The 16,267-nt window shown below is 46.7% G+C and overlaps 1 protein-coding gene across 3 annotated transcripts in view; it reads left to right on the top strand.

Moving 5' to 3' along the window:
* The window catches only part of ITGB1 (integrin subunit beta 1), a 234,339-nt gene that overhangs the window by 60,447 nt on the left and 157,625 nt on the right, over positions 1-16,267 (top strand). For all 3 annotated transcript variants that reach the window (XM_033931504.1, XM_033931506.1, XM_033931505.1), the window contains 3 exons: positions 10,299-10,368; positions 12,666-12,751; positions 15,774-15,996. In XM_033931504.1, coding sequence (XP_033787395.1) covers positions 10,299-10,368; positions 12,666-12,751; positions 15,774-15,996 — 379 coding nt within the window. The remainder of the gene's footprint in view (positions 1-10,298; positions 10,369-12,665; positions 12,752-15,773; positions 15,997-16,267) is intronic.

Genomic DNA, 16,267 nt, shown 5'->3' with positions numbered 1-16,267 from the left:
AAACCTGAAGCAACTTCTTTTACCTCTTTTCTCAAAGAGATGTGTGACTCTCTCTCTATTCCCTTGGAGGCTGAATCCAAAAAGTCCAAGGCATTTCTCGATGCACTGGACTTTGACCAGCCTCCAAGGGAATTTCTCAAACTGCCTCTCCATGATATTTTGCGAGAGACTTTTTACAAAAATCTGGAGACACCCTTGACCATCCCAGGAGCTCCCCGCAAACTGGACTCCTTATATAAGGTCATACCTATTCCGGGCTTTGACAAACCACAACTCCCTCATGAATCATTGTTGGTGGAATCCACTCTAAAGAAATCCACGGGGGCTAGTGTGTACACTTCTGTCCCTCCTGGCAGAGAAGGTAAGGCCATGGATAAGTTTGGCAAGAGGTTGTATCAAAATGCGATGCTGGCAAACAGATCAGGGAACTATGCTTTCCATTTTTCATTCTACCTCAAGCATCTCATTCAGACTTTGTCATCTTTTGAGAAATACCTCCATGATCGTAAGAGATCCGCCTTTCGCCAGACTTCTGCATCGCTCTTACAACTGCGCAAGTTCATGGTCAGATCAATCTATGACACATTTGAGCTGATCTCTAGGGCCACGGCTATGTCGGTGGCCATGCGGAGGCTGGCATGGCTTAGAGTTTCAGAACTCGACGTCATTCACCAAGATCGACTGGCCAATGCACCTTGCTTAGGGGATGAGCTGTTTGGAGAATCCATGGACTCCACTACTCAAAAACTTTCAGCTCATGAGACTCGATGGGACACTCTCCCTAAGACAAAGAAAAAGACCCCACCTACCAGGCCTTTTCGCCAGCAGTCGGCCTATCAACGTAGATTTGTGGCTCGTCCTTTACCACAGGCCCAGCAACAACCCAGGCGTCAGAGGCAACAGCAAAGGCAGGCTGCTAGACCTGCACAGCAGCAACAACAAGTGAAACCTCCTCCTTCACAAAAATCCACTCAACCCTTTTGACTTGGTTCTCCAGGACGTAGCCAGTCTTCCTCCTTCTGTCCACCTCCCACAGCCCATAGGAGGACGCCTTACTCATTTCATAAGCCGTTGGGAAATCATCACCTCGAATCAGTGGGTCCTCAACATCATCCGCCACGGCTACTCTCTCAATTTCCAGACTCTTCCTGCCCAAAGTCTGCCAAGAGAGTCTGCTTTGAACACTCCTCAGTCTTCCCTCCTTCTTCAAGAGGTTCAATCCCTCCTTCTGAATGCCATAGAGGAAGTTCCTCTAGATCAAAAGGGGCAGGGATTCTACTCCCGTTATTTTCTGGTCCCCAAAAAAACAGGAGATCTCAGACCCATCCTAGATCTTCGCGATCTCAACAAATGTTTGGTCACAGAGAAATTAAGGATGCTTTCTCTAGCCACTCTTTATCCTCTTCTCAATCACGGCGACTGGCTATGCTCCCTAGATCTCAAAGAAGCATATACTCACATTCCGGTCAATCTGACCTCCAGACAGTATCTCCGCTTCATGATCAACTATCGTCATTACCAATACAAGGTGCTACCCTTCGGTCTTGCCTCCTCTCCAAGAGTGTTCACCAAATGTCTGATTGTGGTAGCTGCTTTTCTACGCTCTCACCACCTTCAGGTGTTTCCTTACCTGGACGATTGGTTGATAAAGGCCAATTCTTCTCAGACAGTACTCCAGGCCACCAACTAAACCATCCTGTTTCTTCGACTTCTGGGGTTCGAGATCAATCTACCCAAATCTCATCTCATCCCCACTCAGAGACTTCAATTCATTGGAGCGGTGCTGGACACAGTCCTGATGAGAGCGTTCCTGCCATCCAACCGTCTTCAAACTCTTCAATCTCTATGTCAGCAGGTACTTCCACAACGTTCCATCTCTGCCAAGCAAATGATGATACTCTTGGGTCACATGGCCTCTACAGTCCATGTCACACCCTTCGCACGTCTTCACCTGCGCACTCCTCAATGGACCCTAGCTACCCAGTGGTCCCAAGCGACGGATCCTTACTCACGACACATATCTGTGACATTATCTCTGCGTCAGTCTCTACAATGGTGGTTGATATCCTCAAATCTCTCCAGAGGTCTTCTGTTCCATCTACCTCCTCATCAACTTGTCATCACCACCGATGCCTCCCCTTATGGCTGGGGAGCTCATTTGAACGAGTTCCAAACTCAAGGCCTTTGGACAGCCCAGGAAATGAAGCATCACATCAATTTCCTGGAACTCAGAGCGATGTTTTATGCCCTCAAGGCCTTCCAACATCTTCTCTTTCCTCAGGTCCTTCTGCTATGCACAGACAATCAAGTTGCAATGTACTACATCAACAAACAGGGTGGGACAGGCTCTCGCCTCTTGTGCCAGGAAGCCCAAAAGATTTGGGCTTGGGCCACAGATCACCAATTGTTCCTGAAGGCTGTCTACATTCAGGGAGAGCAGAATTCTTTAGCGGACAAACTCAGCAGAATTCTCCAACCTCACGAGTGGACACTCGATCCTTTGACTCTACAGTCCATCTTCACTCAGTGGGGCACTCCTCAGATAGACCTTTTTGCAGCTCCTCACAATCACCAGCTGCCCCTCTTCTGCTCCAGACTCTACACTCCTCAACGTCTGGCAGCAGATGCATTTTTTCTGGATTGGTCCAATCTGTTCCTCTATGCTTTCCCTCCTCTGCCTCTCATGTTACGAACCTTGTTCAAGATCAAGAGGGAACGAGCCACCATGATTCTGATTGCTCCACGGTGGCCCAGGCAACATTGGTTCTCCCTTCTACTTCAGCTCAGTTCCAGGGAACCTATTCTTCTTCCACTGTTTCCTTCTCTGCTTACGCAGCATCAGGAGACCCTTCTGCATCCCAACCTCCAGTCTCTGCACCTGACAGCTTGGTATCTCTCGGGCTGACTTCACATGATTCTCTTCTGTTTCAGCCAGTTCATTCCATTCTGGATGCTTCTAGAAAACCGGCCACTTTGCAGTGCTACCATCAGAAGTGGACCCGATTTTCTTCCTGGTGTCTTATCCATCATCATAATCCCACTTCCGTGGCAGTGGAGACTTTGTTGGATTATCTTCTTTCTTTGTCTGACTCTGGTCTCAAGTCTACCTCCATCAGAGTCCACCTCAGTGCTATTGCTGCTTTTCATGAACCAGTCCATGGAAAACTCCTTTCAGCTCATCCCTTGGTCTCCAGATTCATGCGAGGTCTTTTTAATGTGAAACCACCTCGTAAACCTCCCCCTGTAATCTGGGATCTTAATGTGGTTCTCTCCGCCTTAATGAAGCCTCCGTTTGAACCTTTGGCCACGGCTTCTTTCAAGTTTCTCACTTGGAAGGTTCTCTTCCTTATTGCTCTCACCTCTGCCAGGAGGGTCAGTGAGCTCCACACACTAGTTTCTGATCCACCTTTTACAGTCTTTCATCATGACAAGGTGGTTCTGCGTACACATCCAAAGTTTCTCCCTAAGGTTGTCTCTGAATTCCATCTCAACCAATCCATTGTTCTGCCTGTCTTCTTTCCAAAACCTCACTCTCATTCTGGAGAACAGGCTCTGCATACTTTGGACTGTAAGCGGGCTCTAGCTTACTATTTAGAGCGTACTAAGCCCCACAGATCATCTCCCCAACTCTTTCTATCCTTTGATCCGAATAAATTGGGGCATCCTGTTTTTCTAAACGTACGTTGTCTAATTGGCTGGCAGCGTGCATTTCATTCTGTTATGCTCAGACCGGACTATCACTGGAAGGTTCTGTCATGGCCCATAAAGTTCGAGCTATGGCAGCATCTGTAGCTTTCCTCCGTTCCACTCCTATTGAGGAAATCTGTAAGGCTGCTACTTGGTCCTCAGTTCATACTTTTACATCTCATTATTGTCTGGATGCTTTCTCCAGACGGGATGGACACTTCGGCCAATCTGTTTTGCAAAATTTGTTTTCTTAATGGCCAACCTTCCCTCCATCCCTCTTTTTGTTAGCTTGGAGGTCACCCATCAGTCAAGAATATGCTGCCTGCTTGTCCTGGGATAAAGCACAGTTACTTACCGTAACAGGTGTTATCCAGGGACAGCAGGCAGATATTCTTGCGTCCCACCCACCTCCCCGGGTTGGCTTCTTAGCTGGCTTATCCTAACTGGGGACCGCGCACCTCTGTCGGGCGGGAAGGCACTCGCGCGTGCGCGGTGCGGCCTGCTAGAACTTTCCAAGTTCTTAGAGTGCAATCACTCTAAAATTGTCCGTACCGGGGCTCCGTCGGTGCCGTCACCCATCAGTCAAGAATATCTGCCTGCTGTCCCTGGATAACACCTGTTACGGTAAGTAACTGTGCTTTACCAGTACAAAGTGTTACCCTTCGGTCTTGCCTCCTCTCCCAGGATATTCACAAAGTGTCTCATTGTGGTAGCCGCTTTCCTACGCTCTCACCATCTACAAGTCTTCCCTTACCTGGACGACTGGTTAATCAAGGCTCCTTCATCTCAGGAAGTGCTGCAGGCCACCAACCAGACCATCCTATTTCTCCAACTTCTGGGTTTCGAGATCAATCTTCCCAAGTCGCATCTCATCCCCTCTCAGCGGCTTCAGTTTATCGGAGCGATCTTGGACACTGTTCTCATGAGGGCGTTTCTTCCATCCAATCGCCTTCAGACTCTTCTTCATCTCTGTCAGCAGGTGCTCTCACAGCTGTCCATCTCTGCCAAACAAATGATGATACTCTTGGGTCACATGGCCTTGACAGTTCATGTCACCCCCTTCGCACGTCTTCACCTGCGCACTCCTCAATGGACCCTAGCTACCCAGTGGTCCCAGGCGACGGATCCTTGTTTGTGACACATATCTGTGACATCGTCTCTTTGACAGTCTCTGCAATGGTGGTTGAAATCTTACAATCTCTCCAGAGGCCTTCTGTTTCATCTGCCTCCTCATCACCACAAATGCATCCTCATATGCCTGGGGAGCTCACTTGAACGATTTCCAAACACAAGGTCTTTGGACTGCCCAGGAAAAGAAACATCACATCAATTTCCTGGAACTCAGAGCGATGTTTTATGCCCTCAAGGCTTTTCAGCATCTCCTCTTTTCTCAAGTTCTACTACTTTGCACAGACAATCAAGTAGCAATGTACTACATCAACAAACAGGGTGGGACGGGCTCTCGCCTGTTGTGTCAGGAGGCCCAAAAGATTTGGTCTTAGGCGACAGCCCGCCACTTATTCCTGAAAGCTGTCTACATCCAGGGCGAGCAGAATTCCTTAGCAGACAATCTCAGCAGAATTCTCCAACCCCATGAATGGACTCTCGATCCCATAACTCTCCAGTCCATTTTTACTCAATGGGGTACTCCTCAGGTGGACCTTTTTGCAGCTCCTCACAATCATCAACTGCCCCAATTTTGCTCCAGACTCTACTCCCCTCACTGTCTGGCAGCAGATGCATTTCTCCTGGATTGGACCAATCTATTCCTTTATGCATTTCCTCCTCTGCCTCTCATGCTGCGGACCTTGTTCAAACTCAAGAGGGAACAAGCCACCATGATTCTCATCGCTCCACGGTGGCCCAGGCAACATTGGTTCTCCCTTCTGCTTCAACTCAGTTCCAGGGAGCCCATACTTCTTCCACTGTTTCCTTCTCTGCTTACTCAGCATCAGCAGTCCCTCCTCCATCCCAACCTACAGTCACTGCACCTGACAGCTTGATATCTCTCAGCCCATTCTCTTCTTTCTCAGCCTGTCCGTTCTATTCTTGATGCTTCCAGGAAGCCGGTTACTCTTCAGTGCTATCAACAGAAGTGGACCAGGTTTTCTTCCTGGTGCCTACTGCATCATCATGATCCAACTTCGCTTGCAGTAGAACTAGTGTTGGATTATCTCCTTTGTTTGTCTAACTCTAGTCTCAAATCTACTTCTATCAGAGTCCATCTCAGTGCCATTACTGCTTTTCATGAGCCAGTTCAAGGAAAACCTCTTACTGCTCATCCTTTGGTTTCCAGATTCATGCGGGGACTTTTCAATATGAAACCACCCCTCAAGCCCCCTCCTGTGGTCTAGGATCTTAATGTGGTTCTTTCCGCCTTAATGAAACCTCCTTTTGAACCATTGGCCACAGCTCATTTCAGATTTCTCACTTGGAAAGTGGTCTTCCTTATTGCTCTCACCTCTGCCAGGATGGTCAGTGAGTTGCATGCACTAGTTGCCGATCCACCTTTCACAGTCTTTCACCATGACAAGGTGGTTCTGCGTACACATCCGAAGTTCCTCCCTAAGGTGGTATCTGACTTTCATCTTAATCAGTCGATTGTCCTGCCTGTATTCTTCCCGAAACCTCATTCTCATCCTGGAGAATAGGCTTTGCACACTTTGGACTGTAAGCATGCTTTGGCTTACTATTTAGAGCGCACTAAGCCTCACAGATCGTCTCCCCAACTTTTTCTGTCCTTTGATCCAAATAAGTTGGGGCATCCTGTTTCTAAACGTACGTTATCCAATTGGCTTGCTGCTAGCATCTTGTTCTGTTATGCTCAGACCGGACTGCCACTGGAAGGTTCTGTCACGGCCCATAAGGTTTGAGCTATGGCAGCGTCTGTAGCTTTCCTCAGATCAACTCCTATTGAGGAAATCTGCAAGGCTGCTACTTGGTCCTCAGTTCATACTTTCACATCTCATTATTGTCTGGATGCATTCTCCAGACGGGATGATCACTTCGGCCAATCTGTTTTACAAAATTTATTTTCCTAATGGCCAACCTTCCCTCCATCCCTCTTTTTGTTAGCTTGGAGGTCACCCATCAGTTAAGAATATGCTGCCTGCTTGTCCTGGGATAAAGCACAGTTACTTACCGTAACAGGTGTTATCCAGGGACAGCAGGCAGATATTCTTACGTCCCACCCACCTCCCCGGGTTGGCTTCTTAGCTGGCTTATCCTAACTGGGGACTGCACGCCTCCGTCGGGCGGGAAGGTACTCGTGCATGCGCGGTGCGGCCTAGCTAGAACTTTCTAAGTTCTTAGAGTGCAATCACTCTAAAATTGTCGGTGCCGTCACCCATCAGTTAAGAATATCTGCCTGCTGTCCCTGGATAACACCTGTTACGGTAAGTAACTGTGCTTTATTAACAACGCATAATGGTTAACCACAAAATTAAATTACACGAAGCATACTGTATTCTTCTCAACATTCATTCCTACAGATAACCCCTATGCAAATATAGGACCACAAACTAAAAGTACATAGACAAACAAAACTCTAAGATGCAAGACTCTGAATGCAGTACAACCCCAGAGAAATATAAACAAACGCATTTCTTCCTGACCAGTGCAAAATATATACAGCAGATGTAAATTCTCAAAACTGACACATTTCAGTTACTAAATTGAAAATAAAATCATTTCCCCTACCTTTGTTGTCTGGTGATTTTATTTTTCTAACTATCTTTTCCCAGTCTCTGATAGAATTTCCTTCTGTCTGTGCTCTTAACTGTGTATCCAGGGCCACCTTATTCATTTGCTGTTTTCTGTCCTTCACTTTCTGCCATCCATCCATCTTTGATCCAAACAGACCAGGGATTTTGAATTACAGTCCACTCAAGGAGGCAATACTTTCAAAATAGAACAAAACACAAAAGACCCCCCTCTCATCAATACTGGGCAAGTTTCTCAAATAATATCATCATGTAACATTTAAAGGCTTTTAAATATTTAAATGTGCTCATAAGCTCTTCAGCAAGGCGCCACAACAGCGGTACAACGTCGCTGGAAAAGGTGCTTGAATTTTAATCATAACACATTGCATGGAGCAAGGAATCTTGATTCTACTGGAGTGGCAAATGTTATGGTTCTACAAAAGCTGTTTAACAGTAGACCACTTATCTGAAAAGGTCATGCTCCATTCAATGTGTTATGATTATAATTCAAGCACCTTTCCAGCGACGTTGTACCGCTATTGTGGTGCCTTGATGAAGAGCTTATGAGCACATTTGTGTTTTGTTCTATACATCCATCTTTAGCATTAACTTTTAACATTTAACTTTCTTCCATTTTTCTGCTTTCTTCTCAAAATCTATCTACTTTTCAATGTCTTCCCTTACCATCTATCCATGTCTACCATCTCTTCCCATTTTCTTCTTCCTTATTCCCATCTATCCATAAGAAGCATTTATTCTTATCTCTTCCCTGCCGCATCCATCTCGGTGCACCATCTCCTCCCTCTGTCTCCCCTTCTCCTCCATACCTATGCACTGTCATCCCTCTCCCATGGTCACATAACTCTGTCTTCCCTTTTCCCCCTCATATGGTCTGGCATCTTTCTCCTCTCCTTCCCATAGCCTGGCATCTCCCTCACCTCCCTCCATGGTCTGGCATCTTTCTCCTCTCCTTCCCATGGTCTGGCTTCTCTCTCAGCTCTCCCATGGTCTGGCATCTCTCTCTCCCTCTCCCTCCCCCTCTCTCCCTCTTGATATGAGATGGTCCATTGTAAGGGATTTGAGAAGTCTCAATTAGCCCATCAGTCTCTTCTCATGGAGTCTTTTTTAAAAAAGAACCAATCATTCCAAAGTTATGCTACCGTCCCTTCTGGCCGAGAAGGTAGGACCATGGATAAGTTTGGTCGTCGGCTGTATCAAAATTAAATGATGACAAACCGAATTTTAAACTATAACTTTGTCTTCACATCTTACCTGAAACATTTGGTCAATGCCATGCCTGACTTTTTCAAATATCTTCCTCAACATCGACTTCCAGAGTTTCAACACATGCATATGGTTCAAGCTGCATATGATGCGTTTAAAATGTCCTCTAGAGTCAAAGTTTGTCTGATTTAATGCCTTCCTGATTTAAGATTTGAAATGTATACCGCTTAGAAAATTGATAAGCGGAATATCAAATTTTAATAAAACTTGAAACTTTCTGGATAAGGGAACTGGAGAATACAATCTTATAAACTCAGGCCCGGATTCTGTATAGGACGCCCGGGAGGAGTGACCTATACAGAATCGGGCCTACACTAACAGAATCGGGTTAGAGTAGACGCCGCCCACCCGACACTCCTGATCACCTGCAGGAGGGTGCCCAGCCCCTCCTGTCGGAACGCTTCCCACCGGACACTCCCGATCACCGGCAGGGAGGGTGCCCAATCCCTCCCGCCGGAGGACATCTCCCCCCGGACCCCACCCCGCGCTAACTCCCCCGCCATGCTAACATTCCCCGATGACCACCCCTAATCTCCCCCCCATCAAACTAACCTCTTAATTGTTGGCCGGCTGGACGGGTCTTGGTGCCGTGCAGCTGGCAGGCCCGCCTCGTCGAAATGAGGTGGGCCCACTCCTTCCCGGCCCATCCCCACTAAGTCTAAAGCCTGATTGGCCCAGGCTCTAGGCGCGTGGGCCAATCAGGCCTTGGGCTTAGTGCGGATGGGCAGACCCGCTTTGCCTAAGGCCTAATTGGTCCAGGCTTCTAGAGCCTGGACCAATCAGGCCTTAGGCTGAACGGGGATGGGCCGGGAAGGGGCGGTCCCGCCTTATTTCCACGAGGCGGGTCTGCCAGCTGGACGGCACCAAGACCCGTCCAGCCGGCCAACAATTAAGAAGTTAGTTTGGGGGGGAGATTAGGGGGTCATCGGGGAGTGTTAGCATGGCGGGGGGGGGGGGGGGGCGTTAGCACGGTGGGGTCCGGGTGAGGCGTCCTCCGGCAGAAGGGGTTGGACATGCTCCTGCTGGCGATCGGGGGTGTCGAGTGGGTGGCGTTACGGCAGGAGTGATTGGACACCCTCCTGCCGGCGATCGGGGTGGGGGGACAGGCAGCCGCTATACTTATTGCGGCAGGGAGATCCCTTGCCGCGATAAGTATAGCGGCGTCTATTTACAATGTAGGCCAGCATTTTGCTGGCCTACATTGTAAGCGTCTCTTCCTCTACTAGGGAGACGCGTAGGGCTGCCTAGGTTCGCCAAAGGCTCTTAGGCGAGCTTAGGCGGTTTTGTGGGCCTCCCTAGGCTCCTGGAGGCGCCTTCAATATAGGTGGCCTGCCTATTGCATTTTTTTTTTTTTTAAACATGCATCCCGATTGGCTGATTAGACAGCTGTAGGACACCTACAGCTGCCTAAAATCGGGATGCACTTTGCAGAATCAGGGCCTCAGTGTCCCTATAGGAAATTAGGCAAATAATTATTTTAGCTTAGGTTGTTGGAAAAATATTAGGACTATTGTAATTGAATTTAGTTGGCATCTTAGTAAACGGAGGAATTGCTTCTTGAATAAATTGCATACAAATTATGCATCATTGTATTAATACATGCAACTATATTTTGTTTTTCAGATGGATTTTAAACTCTTTTTCATAAGTAGTTTACTCAGTTGTTCCATTTGGTATGGATCTGCTCAGCAAGGTGAATCAATTTTTTAAATATATAAATTTAAAATGAAAGAAATAATCACAATATGTGGGGCTTTCTATGTTTGTTCCAGTTGTGGAAATAATTTTTTAGTTATTAAATATCGTTTTTCTTATGCTTAGAACAAAATCGTTCTGAAAACTATTTCAGAGAACAGCAATTGACTTTTGCTTAATTTCCTGTAAAATTCATTGGAAATCCTCATTTTATGAAAATGTATACCCTGAGTGGAGGAGTTAGTGCCGTGATCGGCAAACCGTGTCTCGTGATCCGCATGCGGCTCTTTAGCCACTTGAGTGGAGAGTGGGCATCTCTCCTGCTGCAGGGGGAGGGGTCGCGTCACGGATTTTAAGGCAGTGGGAGAGTGTGGGCATCTCTCCCGCTGCAGGGGGAAGGGGTTGGGTCACAGCACGGCGGGAATTTTAGGACAGAGGGAGAGTGTGGGCATCTATCTTGATTCAATGACCGACCCTTCCCCCGTGCCTTCCTAAAGCAGAAGCTGCAGCACTGCCTCTTGCTGGCCGTCCGCTGCCGCTCCTGCTTGAGTGGTGAGGGTCAGTCAGAAAGGCCTCCCCCCAGCTTCCCCGCTCTTACCTTTAGGCTAATACGTCAGCCTGCAGGATCGCTAGTGCTATAGCAGGGGTAGGGAATTCCGATCCTCAAGAGCCATATTCCAGTTGGGTTTTCAGGATTTCCCCAATGAATATGAATTGAAAGCGGTGCATGCAACTAGATCTCATGCATATTCATTGGAGAAATCCTGAAAACCCAACTGGAATATGGCTCTCGAGGATCGGAGTTCTCTATCCCTGTGCTATAGTGATCCCTGCAGCTGCCCATCGTCCTCAGTGGCACGTTCTCTCTGCTACAGTCCTGCCCCTGATGTCAGAGCAGGGGCAGGACCATAGCAGAGAGAATGTACCACTGAGGACAACGGGCAGCTGCAGGGATCACTATAGCACTAGCGATCCTGAAGGCTGCCGTATTAGCCTTAAGGTAAGAGTGGGGAAGCTGGGGGAAGATACAGGCTTGCAGGGGGAGCAGGCGTTTGCGGCGGGGGTAGGCCGAAGAGTGCTTTCACGGCAGGGGGGCAGGCCTTTGTGGGGGGAGCAGGTCTTTGCGGCAGGGAGCAGGCTGAAGAGTGCTTTCACGGCAGGGCAGCAGGCCTGTGTGGGGAGAGCAGGACTTCACGGCGGGGAGCAGGCCTTCACGGCAGGGAGGCAGGCCTATGCAGAGGGAGGAGGAGGAAGAGTTCCTTCGTGGTGGGGAGGCAGGCCTGTGCAGAGGTAGAAGGAGGAAGGAGTAAGAGAGGGGAGGGAAGATGACATACCTGGAGTGAAGTGAGGGGAAGAGAGAGATCAAACCAAAAAGAGGGGGAGGAAAGCAAAGGAGAGGTGCTGGACTAGAGGGAGAAGAAATGCAAGACCACAAGGGGAAGGGTACAAGAGGGACAGATACTGCTCCAAAGTAGGTGGGCAGGGTGCAGGATGGCAGGAGAAAGCCTGTACCTGGGGAAGGGGAAACAGGAGGTTATGGAAGAGAGAAAGAAGAAGCTGGATATGGGGAGAGATAAGATGCTGGGCATGGAGGGGGAAGCATAGGACCAGGGACACAAGGGAGAGATGCCGGATGAAAGGGTAGTTGAGAAAAGGAGAGATGGTGGATCTGTGGATGGTGGGGCCCATCACTGCAGCTGTGGGGATGGAGACAAAAAAAAGGAAAAATGCCAGACCTCCAGGGGAGGGAAGGGAAATGGAAGGGGAGGACAGAGATGGAAGATGGATGGTTATCACGGAGAAAGAAGAAAATGACAAATGACAGGAGACCCTGGCAAGCGAGTTATCAGAAGAAAACCAGAGCCTGGGACTAACATGATTTGAATAATGACCAGACAACAAAAGGTAGAAAAAATAATTTTATTTTCTGTTTTGTGATTACAATATGTCAGATTTGAAATGTGTATCCTGCCAGAGCTGGTTTGAACTAGGACTCAAAAGAGAGAGGAAAAGTATTTTTGTTTATACCACAGCGCCAGTGTGTTTTTCCTGTTCCTTTAATTTTCAGAGCTATTTTGTCCCCTAAACAGGTGGATAGCCAGATATATTTCAAATCCATATGTATGATTCCTTCCCAGCATTCTGTTAGGTTGGAGAGTATAAAAGTATAACATTAACTTTATAATTTGGGCATAATACTGAAATTAAGGCACTTAAAATTGTGTGAATGCATCTGGTCAGTATTAAATGTTTTGATTCTGATTCAGTGTGCTTTTCTCCCCTATACCTTAACAGGTGGAAGTGAATGTTTAAAAGCCAACGCAAAGTCATGTGGAGAATGTATACAAGCAGGGCCAAACTGTGGGTGGTGCACAAAGTTGGTGAGTGTGTATTTCTGTGGAAACTCCTTTGTCTACATGGATTTTTTTTTTCTTTTCAGTTTTTCCTCACTCAAAAATAAAAACCATCATACTTGCCATAGAATCTTTAAAAGGATGGAAAATAGGTATAAGAGCAATAATTTCAGCTCCTTCTGGGCTTACATTTAGTCAGTAAAGGACTGGTATGCCATTGGATAAATGAAAATCTAATTACGTTTTCAGTTTTTTCTTCTGTAATTTCTTCAATATTTGCTAGCTTTTTCTTTTCCAAACCATTCCTTTGTATAGTGCTTTATTTGTTAAAAGAAAACTGGCGAAGACCAAAGATGACTTTGTTTTAATAGACAACAACTCCTGTTTCTCTCAGCAGTCTCTTTTTTTCTTCTCACAAGGACAGAAGTAGCTGTTGGGTGTGCAATGAGGCTAAGCAGTCAGATTGAGTATGCATGCTTTGTTATACAAGTCTTGCAGGAAGAGTAAGAAACCCAAAGAAAGATACAGCCTGTCATAAATTGCATGGCTCTAACTTGATCAGTGAAGCTGTCACTGAGGTTAGGGGTTAAAACAAAACAACAATAAAATACTACTAGACCACTCCAGAACTGATGGGTTGTACTGCTCTGCCAACAGATTAAGGCAGACTAACTAACTCTGATGTTTAAAAGTTCCTGTTAAGTCTCAGCAGCTTAGTATTTTCTGTCTCAACAGATGGTGAAAGATGTCCCAAGTAGGACAGCTTGTCCTGATTTGGTGTGGGCTTATGGGCTTACTGGGAGAACTGGCCCCAAGATGAGCACAGGGCAGCAGGGCTTTGAAGCAATCCTACTGAAAACAGTCCGAGACCCTTTCCTGATTGGATAAACTCTTTCTTAGAAGATTTTTTTTCTGTCTCCTTTTTTGTGTCTCCAATTCTTGCCTCTCTCCCTTACCTTCCCCCCTCCCCATATCAAGCTTCCTGCTTTACAAAAAATAAAATTTAGAAAAGGGAGCCAGACAATTTGGCACGGTCAGCAGAAGCAAGTAAGACCTGCCAGATGAGTGGATGATGTAGTGAGCCCATGTTGGTTCATGGATGCACAAAGAGAAACTGGGGCTGGTGAGTCTGGTAGCAGAATGCAAGGCCAGCTCTGTGCCTTGTGGCAGGACAGAGCTCTGATGGTGTGAAGGATACATACAGGAAAAACAAACCCCCAATATGAATAAGAATAATAATAAAAAAAAACCCCACCAAACTGTTGATCAGATGCCGATCTTGTTGATGCAGATCCTCAGGTCACCAAATGCACAACTCTCGGTCGGAGGAATTATCCTGAAAAATGTGTAAGATCACAAGATGGACATGGTTTTGAAGAAACAATTTGGAAATCAAAGCGGCAGCAACTGCTTCTTTTGCTGATGGACCGGCCACACCAGATTGAGAAGGGAGCCCTCTGCGGAAAAGGACGTCTGCCCCCAGATTGTGCTAGAAGGGGTGGGTTATATGGTAGATGCCCTTTATGACCTTTTCAGGGTCATGAGTAAGATATTGGCATATATGGTCTCTGCTCACAGAATGCTGTAGATCCAGCAGTGGGCGGGCGACTTAGCATCCAAGGCAACCTTAAGTAGACTGTCCTTTAAGGGGCAGATGTTTTTTGATAAGAGCCTAGATATCCTTATGGCCATTGTGGTGGATGGCCACCCTAAGTCTCTGCCAGAGAATACGCTGCGCAGACCCCCAGAAGGGAATAGAGGTAATTTTTGTCTTTCCCACCGTTCTCACCAGTACAACCTGAGTTCCTCTACCCAGAGATCCTTCCAAGGTTACAGGCAGTGATTTAGCTACCTCAGATGCAAGCAGCCAGGGTCCTTCATCAACCAACCTTCAAAAAGTCCCAATGATGCCAAGTTGGTGGCCGCATGTAGAAAATGACATGGTGACAGAATTTGTCAAGTGTCTGTCCCCATAGATAACCATGGGAAACAATCCCCGTGCCATTCTTTAAGGCGAGAGGGAAGAATCAGAGTATGAATAGGCACAGCCACCAACTCTCAGGCTTTGCACTGAAGAATGCTGGTATAGAAGGACTGAGGTTGAGATAGACACTAAAGAATGACACGGGATGGTTTCTCATGGTTATCCATGGGGATGGAAACGGTGACAGTCTGTCATCGTGTCATTCTCTAGCCGCATCTCCATATATTGAAGGGAAGATGTTGGCGTTTTGGAGGGCGTGGAAGAAAATTTCCTCCAACTAATGGATGCTAGACATCATCTGAGTTCGTTACAAGATCAAGTTTTATTGCCATCCTGTGGATTTGTTCCTTGATTCTCCAGCCAGATTTCTGGAAAAAGAGGCCAAGGTCCAAACCACATTTAAAAGGCTCTTCCTTAGCAACAGCAGCAGAAGAATCCAGAGACTAATGGGGATAGCACACATCTACTAGCAGGCGGAAATAGAGAAACTGATTAACAGGTGATCCTATTGACTGGCACGCCTCCTGCATCTTCAGTATGCTCTATCTCCCAGCAGGTGATGGTCGCTATTCAATTAGCTCCTGGATACTGGCTGTGACTGGAACATTTTTTTCTCCTGTTGAGGTTTTCTCTTCAGTGACACAGGGGTGTCTGGCTGAACGGTGCCGGCTTTAGGGGTTACACCTGGGCCCCCCCAGGTCCCTGCCTCACCCTCCCTCCAATGATAGAGGGTCTGACGATATTTGTTCTTTAGAAGAAAGGTGGAGCAGGGATATACAATAGAGACGTTTAAATATTTCCATGATATAAATGCACAAGAAGGTGGCCTTTTTTTAGTTGAAAGGAAGCTGTGGAATGAGAGGACATAGCAAAGGGTGATGGATGTGTAGAATGACTTTCCAGAGAGGGAAGAGACTGAAGACTATTTGAATTCAAGTATACATGAGAAGCACAGAGAATCTCTGAAAGAGCAAGGGCTTAGTACTTGGTATGGATGAGCAGATTTGACATAATTTTCCATGTTTCTCTTTTCTGCCTAATTTCAAATTTTTAAAATCTTTGCAGGACTTCTTACAAGAAGGTGAGACAACTTCGGCCCGATGTGATGATTTAGTAACTTTGTTAAGTAAAGGCTGCCCGTTAAATATGACCGAAAATCCTAGAGGAAGTCAAAAAGTGAGCAAAAATAAAGATGTAACAAATCGCAGCAAGGGTACTGCGGAGAAGCTCAAGCCAGAAGATATTACTCAGATCCAGCCTCAGCAGTTAATATTGCAGCTGCGGTCAGGTATGGAAAGCCTCTAATTTCATTTACATCAGTGTTGTAGGGTTTTGTTTGTTTGTTTTTTTAATTCCTATTTATTGTGGATAGCCTAACAACCAGACGTGCTGGATCTTCTAGCGAGAATCAGTCCACGCCTCTCAGGTGTATCTTTATTGTTGACTGGGTTATATAGGTGAAAGCATAAAAATAATCTCTTGATAGCTGCAGATGAATGTATATCTGATTGAGCCAGAAGGTCACAGCAGCAGGGGGAAAAACTTTCTGCACAAGGGAG

This window comes from Geotrypetes seraphini, chromosome 2, assembly GCF_902459505.1.
Source record: "Geotrypetes seraphini chromosome 2, aGeoSer1.1, whole genome shotgun sequence".
In the NCBI taxonomy this organism is placed as follows: domain Eukaryota; kingdom Metazoa; phylum Chordata; class Amphibia; order Gymnophiona; family Dermophiidae; genus Geotrypetes; species Geotrypetes seraphini.
This window is presented reverse-complemented; position numbering and strand designations above follow the sequence as displayed.